This window comes from Myxocyprinus asiaticus, chromosome 19, assembly GCF_019703515.2.
Source record: "Myxocyprinus asiaticus isolate MX2 ecotype Aquarium Trade chromosome 19, UBuf_Myxa_2, whole genome shotgun sequence".
Lineage (NCBI taxonomy): Eukaryota > Metazoa > Chordata > Actinopteri > Cypriniformes > Catostomidae > Myxocyprinus > Myxocyprinus asiaticus.
Window position 1 is genome coordinate 10,959,939 of NC_059362.1, and position 11,821 is coordinate 10,971,759.

The 11,821-nt window shown below is 40.1% G+C and overlaps 1 protein-coding gene across 3 annotated transcripts; it reads right to left on the bottom strand.

Moving 5' to 3' along the window:
• Nucleotides 1-965: 965 nt before the first annotated feature.
• Nucleotides 966-8,738, bottom strand: LOC127410212 (T-cell activation Rho GTPase-activating protein-like). Of its 3 annotated transcripts, none has more exons than XM_051645358.1 (10): nt 8,597-8,738; nt 7,700-7,784; nt 7,454-7,507; nt 6,992-7,061; nt 6,537-6,688; nt 5,682-5,843; nt 5,441-5,550; nt 4,749-4,929; nt 3,819-3,927; nt 966-3,487 (listed from the first exon to the last, which is right to left on the bottom strand). In XM_051645358.1, exons 1-10 carry the CDS (start codon nt 8,626-8,628, stop codon nt 2,298-2,300), a joined length of 2,145 nt encoding a protein of 714 aa, XP_051501318.1. In that variant the 5' UTR covers nt 8,629-8,738; the 3' UTR covers nt 966-2,297. The 3 variants fall into 3 exon arrangements, with proteins under 3 accessions (XP_051501318.1, XP_051501319.1, XP_051501320.1); XM_051645359.1 differs by having other exon boundaries at nt 7,601-7,784; nt 8,597-8,660; XM_051645360.1 differs by lacking the exon at nt 7,700-7,784 and having other exon boundaries at nt 8,597-8,702.
• Between the last annotated feature and the right edge of the window lie 3,083 nt (nt 8,739-11,821).

Sequence of the window (11,821 nt, forward strand, 5' to 3'; positions counted from 1 at the left end):
CATAGGGAGATGTGGGTGAAGTTTAATTTTATTTTCTAATTATTTTTTGTCTTCTGCTTCCTAATACCTTGCCCTCCTCTTGTAGTGCGCACACCTGACGACAAGACATCTAGATATCAAGCTGTTTTGAAAACTGTCGTAACGTCTGGGATTACTCTCAGCCTGTCGCAGGAGTGCACGCACAACAAGACCGTTCGTTGCGAGACCTGAGACTTTTTGTTACAGACCGGTCGCCATCTCAAAACATCAAAGGAGACGAGCTTGAGTCATGTAGTGTACACTAGGCTTTAACCAGTTCCCTGGTTAACCAGCTTCACCAGAAAGAATATGACAGATGATCAGCAAATTTTGCTATTCAACAACATGGCTATGCAAGTCTACCAGCTAGACCATGAACTAGCATTATAATTTAAGAAATCTAGCACGATCAAAACGTTTCAGACCCGCTAAGAAGATGATCAAAGAAACAGTGTTCTAATATCTGCCATGAAAGTGTCTTGATAAGAATTTTTAGGAAAGTTGCCAACAACACTACCCTTATACAGACTAATGTGAGCGAGTGCAAAATACTCTAGAAAGCATCCTAAACAAAAGACCTCTGACATACTGCAGTCTGATTCTCAGTAAGGCTGAAAAAGGAGGAAATGGGGGCACATCTATAGCAAGGCTAGTAAGGCAACAGACCAAATTCAGCAAAAAACCAAATCAGTCCACATGATCGTTGACTTCCTCTCCAGCAGAGAACATGTTGTTCTGCATAACATTGTGTTCTCTATGTTACACAACCCTTGCCAAAGATGGGGAACAAGGCCAATAAAAATGGCATCTGTGTGAAAGTTACTGGGTTCCTCATAACATGAGTGAGACAAGGAATTTCTGTTGGTATCCTAAAGGAACGTAATAAAGACTTATTAAAACTTAACAGCTATTTGAGACTTTTAGATATGACTTCAAACAATGTGGCCTAAGGTCTAAGATTCTTTATTGTAGTGAAATAAAGAGTAGCAATAACACAAAACTTTGCAATATACAGCAATACGTACTGACTATATCAAAATGATTTAATCTGTTACAACTGTAAACTATTTTACTATATTATACAATTTAACTGGTCTATATACATAGCTTCATACTGGCAAGAGTTTAAAAGTAATCCATCCAAAATAAAAATTCTATTATAATTTATTCAACCTTATGTTGTTCCAAAACCATATGACTTTCTTTCATCCAAGGATCACAAAAGGAGATGTTAGACAGATTATTAAGTTATGACAGCCTATTCACTTTCATTGCATCTTTTTTCCATACAATGCAAGTGAATGGTGACAGAGGCTGTCATTTTACTTTATTGAGTTTTACCAAATAAAGTAAGTCGTATAGGTTTGGAACATAAGGGCAAATAAATTATAGAATTTTCATTTTTGGGTGAACTATCTCTTTAAAATTATTCAATATTAGCATATGAAATCACTGTTATAAGGCAGCACACTAAATTATATAGGGGGAATTCACTAAGAAATAAGAGCACCCAGTAAAAATCTGTTTGCACGCACTATCTGCGCTGGTTTAGTGCCCAATTTTGCACCCAAATTTTGCAGATCAGGCAGCGGTGCAAACGTGCCCACAAAATCTGTGCTGAACGCAATTAGCATGTGCAATTACGATCTTGTGGGCCGGTTCTGAGTGCTATTTAGCAGAGGATGCTGCAGACCACTGTGATCTGGCACACACTGCTGGGACTGAACAGCATCACTCCACTACTGTGATCCAGACACCTGAATCACCTCTTAAGCATGCGCTCTTTAACAATCTATTTAACAAAGTGTGCTTGACTAGACCACATATCTGCATTTATTGCGGGTTATAATGGTCTTCTCCAACATTTGATCATTATTTGATGAATTACTGCTGCCATGATCGATAGAAAATGTACACAAACATCTCTTTTAAATAAAATTCAGTTTACTGCCGGCTTTCCTCGGGTGGCAATAGCTGTGTGCAATCAATATTGAGCCTAATTTACATAGAAAGACGACGTGTTTGTGCAACTGATTTTATTTAAATGCTCCAGATGCAGTGCATTTTCAATGCTGATTGTGCCTGCTTAAACTAGATTGTTTGTGAATAAGATGAAGGTTTTTGCACTGAAATACCACGTGCAAAAATGGTGCAACTGTTTAGTGAATTCTCCCCTATGTGTTATTTTGTCAAATATTTCATCTTAAATATTTTAACAGTTGCACGTTACTTTTAATCTGTGGTGAAAGGAGTTCACATTGCAATTAAAGAAGAAACACTCACACATAAGATTCTTTTGCATAGGAGAACTCCACAGACACATGTTGACTACACCTGCGTGACACTCTTTCATGTCTCGACTGGGACACTGACTCTGACATAGCCCTCTGCCGGAAAGAAACCGGCTGTGGTTCATCTAACTGAACACTTTCTGTAAATGTGTTTTTTGTGGGTTCGTTAACTTTGTAAATGTCCAATAGGTAGTCATTCATAGAGATGGGGCGAGATTTCCTGCCCAGCTCTCGGGCATGTTGGACTGTCATGGCCCCATACTGTGGGGGGGCCGGTTGGGCTCCACTTTGCAGTGCCTGCTCATAGGAGGGGGGGCTGCACGGCATACGACTGTCCACCTGCTGGAAGACTTCGATGGCAGAGAGAGGCCGTCGGCGCCGAACAAGCTCAACAGGGTGTTCTGTCTCATTTTGAGAGTCCTCTTGGAGAGTTTCACATGGGAAAACAACTTCCTTCTGGGAGTCCCCTTTCTTCAGACTCCCTCTGTTAAACGTAAAGTTTCCAAGGCTTTTGGTACTCATTGAGAGGGATCGTCGATTCACTTCCAGGTCTCCTTTAGCAGGATTAGCTCTAGGCTTGATTATAAATGATGAATGCCTTGTAGACTGACTTTTGCGAGGGCTTGCAGGGGATGGCATAGGTGACATGCTTATCGATTTCTCAGAGACATTTGAGGAGGTACTATCTGAGGAACAGAAGGATAGGCAGGAACCAGCCATAGATGCAGGAGAAGACACACTAATGGGCAAGTCCATGTTCAAACTCCCAACCAGTTTCTTGAGGGATGGCTGGGATCCTCTGTTCTCACAGAGATGCAGAAAAGAGTCATCAGAGTTCTGCTTCTTGAGCAGTTGGTCCTCAAAATCCTTCTCGGTGGAAAAGTCATCATGGCTGCGAGCTAGCCCTCTTAAGCCTGTTATGGTTGCTGAAGGGAAGATGGAGGGCTCCGAGCACCGCCGATTTAAAGGTTTTGTGAAAGCATCAAATATTATGTCATTGGAATACGATTGAATGTCAGATCGTCCCATCTTTCTTAAGGCTGGGCTTCCATGCGGCATAATGTTGTCATCCTGAGTGTGTCCTTCAGCTTCCACAAAGTCACCGTCAACATCAGGATCTGTGCTGTCGTGCCGTTGGACATTGAAGTTAATATTAGGTGGCATCAAGGATGCTGAATCTGTAGAGGGTGAATACATGTTAAGGACATTTTCCAATTGCAAAGGTACTAACACAACATGTGCATTTTATAATAGTAGTTTGGTGTAGTTTCTGCTGATACTTGAAGTTGGTGGCCAATCTCAAAATCATAAATGAAGCTCCAAGATTTTATGCTTTTAAGTAATGTACTTCATATGATCTGTTGGAATACAGCTTAAAATGGCTTCATGAGGCATCAGAAAGAGTCCATCAGTGATGAATAGATCTTAATGGTCATATAAGTATGATAATTTGATTTATTGTGGTGCAAAAGTGTGGATTTTCTGAATAGTTAAAATGTACGTATGTACCTAATGTGTCTATGGATTCCTGCTCCTCAAAATCCCCAAGTAGAGTCAAGATAGCATGCCCGAATACTTCGCAGCAATTCTCAATTAGGAACTGGATAAGTCTTGTGACCTACAAACAAAAAGATCATCATTAATGTCTATTTAATATAATGTAAAGCAATGTGTTTTGCAACTCTCAAGGAGTACTAAATGTTACAGTGCTTTTTGGTGTTGTTGTTTTGTTTGCATCTGAAACCGCACCATGCATACAACATTAGCAGGTTTTGGTCTTAAATCAACAGATTAGTCAAAATGAGACTGCAGAGGTGTATCTTTTTTTTGGGGGGGGGGGTGGATTTTCTCCCCTTTTCTCCCCAATTTCACATGCCCAATTCCCAATGACCGCTAAGTCCTCGTGGTGGCGTAGTGACTCGCCTCAATCTGGGTGGCGGAGGATGAATCTCAGTTGCCTCCGTGTCTGAGACAGTCAATCAGCGCATCTTATCATGTGGTTTGTTGAGTGCATCACCGCGGAGAGGAGGCTCACGCTATTCTCCGCGGCATCCACGCACACCACGCGCCCCACCGTGAGCGGGAACCAAATTATAGCAATCATGAGGAGGTTAACCCAACGTGACTCTACCCACCCTAGCAACCGGTCCAATTGGTTGCTTAGGAAGCCTGATTGAAGTCACTCAGCACGCCCTGGATTCGAACTTGTGACTCCAGGTATGGTAGTCAGCGTCTTTTCTTGCTGAGCTACCCAGCACCCTCCCCCCCCCACCCCCCGCTAAGCGAAGTTCTTCCTTTAGTGTCGCCACAGTCAATGCGCACCCCAGAGAAATCATTTTGTGATATAATAAAACTACTATAAACTATAAAACTACTACTGAGTTCCTTTAAAAAGGTAATCTGTGATGTTTGTGAAAAAACATTTTCCAAGTGTCTGACCTTATCTACATCATCCACATCTAGGGGCTGGCTTTCACGATGCAGCAGGGTCGGGGCAATGCAAACTGCAAGGTTCTTGGCATCCATTTTGTTTGTTTCTGAACGCTGACTGATGTGGTGAAACAGGCATAGCAAGCGCTGCAAGAGGAGGCTGTTTGCTTTGGGCAGCTTCTTGACCATTCTGAGGGTGGAGAACAATATAGAACCATTTTTTGTTTCTTTTATCCACTCATCCCATTTTGTTTTGATGAGGGGAGATGGTTGAAAACAGAAATGTCTCTCTGACATTTTGTGGTCAACCTTTGTTACTAATTTCCCTATTTTCAAATCTCAAAGTCCATAGAAAGTCCACAAAAAAACACTCTGTACTGACATTTGGAAGCAGTGGAAAGCAAGGGACTTTCATTAATCAGAATCCCCAACCATTCAATGTTTATATTTGCCATCCACTGTGAGGCTACTCATGCTGGCCCAGCCAGGTTTTTGCTGGTTAGTGCTGGTCTGGAGTTGGTCTAGCTGGTGTACCAGCAAAATTTAGCTGTTGAAGCCGGTCGACCAGCATGGGCTTTCTTGTGATGCTGGTTAACCTAGTTAAGAAACTTGCAAGCAAACTTTCTATACCATCTAGACCATCTATGGTGGTCTTTTCAGTAGGGTACAGTGAGTTTATGGCTAAAAGTCAACTTGCTTACCTCCGGAGCTCACTTTGAATGTCCTGTGTCCTCTCTTTCTCCAAAGCACTGATCCAGCTTTCATAGTGCTCAAATACCAGCAGACCTCCAGGGAGATCCCTCAGGAAGACCTGTCATTATGTTAAAAATAAAGTAATGACTCACTGTCTCAAAGACACATCAGAACTGCAAGAAGGGGTATAGGCAAGAGACATATACTGTATCGGCAAAGGCAAAGGCTAGTGTAAACATGAAGTATTACTTTCAACAGTCCAACTAAGAGAGTCACAGGCAGGGCTTCCATGTCCACTTCGGCCCCAGAGTTTAGCTGATCTCTGAGAGCACTCAGGTTTTTGCTGTTACATGGGACTCTGAATACACCCTCAGTTAATGGACCCTTCCTGAACAACAGCAGGAAGATTTCCTAGTGGAAGACAAAAACATGAAATGTAAATCTTTTAGAGGCTTTAAAGTGTGAAATTTCTGCACCAATTGGAATTACAAAAATAATCACTGTTATCAGATTCCAGAAAATTCCCTCCCATTATCCATTTGTTGTACTGATAATCCTGCCCCAAGATGTTTGACTTCAAAATATTTCATTGAAATGTAACAACTTTCTCCACCTTTAAAATGATTTTCCATTTTTCAGGAGTAGAGTAGCCCTCCACAATTGGCTGCAAACTCTTGTAAGGAAAGCCCAATTCACAATCCAATGGGTTGCAAATATTGTTTCATGCTGACTTAAATAAAAGGGAATCTTTTGCCTTTGCATTTTACTTTCTTTGCATGACATTAGTTTCTAAACTTTCACTGTTAGCATTACACAGTAAAAGTTTTTTTGGGTTGGAATGTTTCTATGAAAACTACAAAATGTTTTTTTTTTTTTTTTTCCAAAGCAAAGCAAAATGATCTCTGTCAGAAATTTTGATTGAGGTGGCGATAAAGTTAGCAAGAAACTGTGCCTGCCTTCTATCAAAGGAACTTCATGTTTTCTACTCTTTGCACCTGTGGTGGAGATGTTATAGAAGATAGTATACAGATTACTGTATACTTGTTTCTGAAAAAAAAAAAAATTAAGTATACAATAATACATTGATACAATAGACTGCCGTACAGTTATTGGTTTTGGAAGTGTGGTGTCATCTTGGAGATGTTGTCCAAACAGCAAGTTCTTTGCAGTGGACTCAAGGTTAGTCGGTACACTTGGGTTTGTGGAGCTTCTCTTCAGCTTGAATGAGAACAAGCTCCTTTTGCTCCCGTTCTCTCCTGAGGATGAGAGATATAAGCAATAAGTCTCTGAAAATGTCTTGAAGTCATTCTGCTTTAGATGCAAATACATTTTTTAGTTAAGTTGTACAATTTAGACTATTTACAATTTTCTTATGATTTAAAAAATAATAAAAATTTCCACTCAAATGACACTCAACTTCATCTTCAGACTGTGTGTTTCACACCTATGTTTTCTTGCACTATTTTTTTTTTAACACCCATTTAGTTTCATTTGGTAAATCTGATGGGCGCATAACCAAACGTGGTTGAGAACAGTCATTGTGACTGGTTGAAACTCACCAATAGGCTGCTGTGCATGTGCCTCCTGATTATGAAACTGTTTTGAGTAGGTGGAGATTTTGACGTTGCCCTGGAAACAGGCACATGTTGGTCATGAGCACATGAAGTAAGAGTAGGGTGTGACTTTAATTACACATGCAAAATCACACTTCCATTTACAAACATGCAACTATCAAAACTTTGACAAAGAGACTTTTGATTATTTAATTGTTTTGCAAATGTGCTAATTTGTGCTGGTGTTGCCAACAGGCTTATTCTCTGACTCAATTAGCAAGTCTATCTTTGTCAACCAACTTCACCAGCTGAATATTGCTGGTCCACCAGCCCCAGACCAGCATAAGCCAGTGTGGGCCAGCATGGAAATTCATGCTGGTATAAGCTGGTCTTTCTAGCAGGGAAGCATTTGATAAGAGCATTAATATAAATATAAAGTGATGAATATGAGAAATATTGTGTGCTCACATCAAGAGGCAACTCGACAACAGAGTCCATCCCAATTCCACTTAGAGTTTTATTCTGTAAGCCAGAGAAAGACAGCAGAGTAAATGCCAGTTCGGTATCTGTACCGCAAGTTTCATTTCCATACATACACCACAGCCAAGGACTTACACCATCTGAGATGAAAGCCATAGAAGAAAAATATCCCATTCCAAGCATTTATGCTGCTGATCACTAATGTTTATGTATCAGTGACAGAGGAAAGTGTACCGTGGTATTGCCACTCAACACCTTCATTAGGACACTGGGCGGTGGGGAAGTGCTGCCTGCTCTCGATCTTGCCTCTGCAGTTTTCCTACCATGATATTTGAAATTGATTAATTTTATATAGTGACTCACAGAAAGGAGTACACAAAATGTCTCTTGAGTTACTCATACGAACAGCACAGCTGTTAAACATGCACTGAAAAAGTAGCAACCTGTTACTGTTACCTCAATCTAACCTCTAAAAATTACTTTTAATTAGTCAGATTAAATGTAAAAAAAAAAAAAAAAAAAAAGTAACAGTTCATTTAGATCTTACCACATAAAGCAAATTTTGTAGGTTACCTGACAAAAGTTTTTGTACTGTGTGCTAACTAAAATATTTATTAATTGCACACTTGTATGTTGTTAACCAACGAGACTGTGCATTTATTTTTGTAAGCATTATTAAAATGAACATACTTCAGCATAGAGAGCAATTGATCAGCTGACGATACAGTGGCTCACCAAAAAGTATTTGGACACTACAGCCACACTGAAAAATGTATGAATGTCTTTACATTATATAACAAAATATCAAAGCAAGTGGTATTTATTTTAAAGGCAGATTGCAAAAACATACTTAATTAAATTTCACAAAATTAAGATTTAGATTAAGTTTCATGTCATAAAACAGTGAAGCAATATAAAAAATGGCTATAGCAACATAAGTTTGCAGATGCCACTCAGTTTGCCATTTTGTTATTTAAATGTAAAAACATTCATACATTTTTAAGTGGGGCTTTAGTGTCTAAAAGTGTCCAAATACTTTTAGGGGCCACTGAATATTGCTTGAACAAAGGTAAGTGATTCTAATAGCTGACATGTAAAAAACAGAGTTTGATGTACTGAATCACAGCTCACCAGTGTAGAGTGTCTAACCAGCGATCCCTCATCTCAGGCAGACTGCAAGTAAGAGAACGGCATGGTTTGAGTTACTAGTCACCACTGAGAGAGCTCAGTGCACACAGATGTTGTGAATATAAAGAGGCCACAAACTCTCGACCTCTTTACAAAAAAAAAGGGCAGGAAAGTCTCAGTGAGTCATGGTGGCAGGAAGCAGCATCACTGCTACCACTTCCTCTTTCAGAGTTTTTGGTCGACAAGTGGAAAATGTATCTGTACGACTCTTCTGCAGTTCACAGTTGCAAGGTAAGTTAGGCTCAATGAAACACTAGGCTACGAGGAGTGTGAAATGATTAAAAACATCTCTATCCAGATGGGAACTGGCTCCCCTAGTTGAGCCTGGTTTCTACCAAGGTTTTTTTTCTTCATTAACATCATCTTATGGATTTTTGGGTTCCTTGTCACAATCACTTTCACCTTTGGCTTGCTCACTGGGGGCCTAATTTTTAAAGCATGATTATCAATCATGTTTTCATTTAAACTCAATGAGGACTTTAGGACATTACAGACATTACAGCATAATTTTCTGGTACAGCATCAGTTTTTGGAAAAGCTGTTTAGAAACGATGTGTGTTGTGAAAATAAAATGTAATAAAATAAAAATAAAATGGACAACTATATTTGTGGAATAGTGTGAAGCACGGATTCTTTTTGCAGACAAGATGAATGATGTCAAAAAAAATTGTTTTTTTGTTGTACTTTTTCCATTTACACTTCTTGTACTGTATGTGAGATTACAGGTGCATAAATATGATATACACTCACTGAGCACTTCATGAGGAACACCTGTACACCTACTTATTCATGCGATTATCTAATCAGCCAATCGTGCGGCAGCAGTGCAATACATAGAAGCTTCAAATAATGTTCACATCAATCATCAGAATGGGGAAAAAATTTCATCTCAGTGATTGAGCATGGCATGATTGTTGGTGCCAGATGGGCTGGTGTAACAGCTCACAAAGAGAAGGGAAGGAGAACACAGGAAAGCAAGTTTTTCCAGGCTCAGGTAGGACTTTTAATCGGCCACTTCAATGTTTTACAACTTTACAAACTCGTCAGCTTCACAGGCACGTAGACTTAAATTCATTAGCTTCACAGGCACGTAGTAACTTAAACACATCAGCTTCATAAACATAACAGATTAAACGTAGCAGCTTCAGGAGCACCGTGGCCTTCCTTGTGCCAGACCCTCTCTCTCTCTCTGCTGGTGGCGTGGCTGCTTATATGCCTCTCTCCCCATGCTTACTGGAATTAGAGACACAATCTAGCTCAGGTGCAAGCGCCCTTACCGCTTTCTCTCTCTCCGGACGGACGCTTGACAACACCCCGCTGCCACAGCTGGTTTGAGTATTTCTGTAACTGCTGATCTCCTGGGATTTTCACGCCCATCAGTCACTACAGTTTACTCAGAATGATGCTAAAAACACACACACACACAAAAAAACCAGAGCGGCAGTTCTGCAGACAGAAACACCTTGTTGATGAAAGAGGTCAACAGAGGATGGCCAGACTGGTTTGAGTTGACAGAAAGGCTACGGAAACTCGGATAACCACTCTGTACAATTGTAGTGAGCAGAATATCATCTCAGAATGCACAACACATCAAACCTTGAGGCGGAGGGGCTACAACAGCAGAAGACCACATTGGTAACTTTATTAGGATCATAGTGTGCCTAATCAAGTGCCCAGTGCATAACTATATGAATTATGCACTAAATATTTGTTTTAAAATAGAAGCTGCTAAACAATAAAATTTTAACATCACAGTAACACTACAAATATATTATTTAAATATTGCTAATTTAGGCCAATCACAGATTTAGAGCTACCCCATTCCTTTAGCCACACACCCTGTCTCCAAAACCCAGCCCTCCAAAGACATAGACAACTCAATGTCAACAAACCATAACATGTAAAATGACTGTAAGGCAGAGAGCATTTCTGATTGGCTAAAAGGGGTAGGCGACTCCCTGTGACTCTTACTGGCTACTTTCAAAACCTTTCTTCTCTTTCTTTGCCCTCATTGTTTCCCATGAGCAGTAGTAGGCATATTATTGGAAGGCATCTGCTGGTTTTGAAAACATGTGATTGAACCCACAGATGAGTTACACTATTCTTGTTTTACTAACTGCCCTTTAATGATGATGGTAATTCGCCACTGACTTTCCTTTTCCCTTGTGTCTAAAACCACATAATGATGCCATGCAAAGTTCCATTTTTCAATTGAACAGCAGAAGTGGCTGCGTGAGGGAATTCTAATTTTTCAGATCAGGCAACTTATTTCTCATTGGTTTAAATAACTCACAACACCCATGAAAACAGCTATACATCCCAACCACTTTCAAAAGCGTCAAGACTCACCTACTCTTATATCTCACAATGACTTCACATGACTCACAACTTCTTTATACACCTGCAATTCAGTTGACCTGTTCTTGTTGTCATGAACATGTTCATGTATCTTACACTAACCGTAGAATCCTTTAGATGGCACATCCAAAGAATAACCAACATGCCTTTGATGGACCCTTTGTTACATGGTTGTGTCTAGATAACAATAATCATGCTGCATGATCCTCCTTAACTCTAGTACTAACCCTGTCCCTTGGTAGTACCAAATGCACTCTCGAAAGAGTTTCTGCAGCACAAGGGTTACCAGCTAGACATTACCCTCACCATTTTTTGTGTAATACATAACAGGGTAATGTCTAAATGGCAATGCTGTGGAAATGTGCACATATTTGTTAGTACCGAGGGTTAGGATTAGGGTAAAGGTACCAATTTACCTCTGGATCTCAAGAAAGATCAAGTGTGACGTAATTTCAAACCAAATCTGGCCAAAAAGGTGTTTGAGTTTGTTGAGGTGGTTCGAAACAGCTCGACAATGCAAACTTTCAGGAAATACCAGCTGTTAAACACCTTCTTACTGCCATTAGTTCACATCATCTGTGGGTGAGATCCACCTACTCTGACACCAACTTTTTCCTGTTGTTTTGCCGCTCAGTTGAGATCAGTCAGCATGAACATACTGGAGTGCAGAGTTGCACAGCTGGTCATAACATACCTACATCTGTATGATTGTTCATGTAGACCCTTCGGGAGAAACATGCCGCAAATTCGCCACCGATTATTTTCACATCCAAATGAGCTTTGTGGATAATTGTCCATTGTTGCTAAAGG

Bases quoted from the DNA above. Each gene is read 5' to 3' on its own strand.
- LOC127410212 (XM_051645358.1), bottom strand. From the start codon at position 8,628: ATGAGGGATCGCTGGTTAGACACTCTACACTG. The intron at 7,508-7,699 runs GTACACTTTCCT...TCTGGCTTACAG, and splicing joins TGTTGAGTGGCAATACCACG to AATAAAACTCTAAGTGGAAT. The intron at 3,488-3,818 runs GTACATACGTAC...CACCCTCTACAG, and splicing joins GGAATCCATAGACACATTAG to ATTCAGCATCCTTGATGCCA.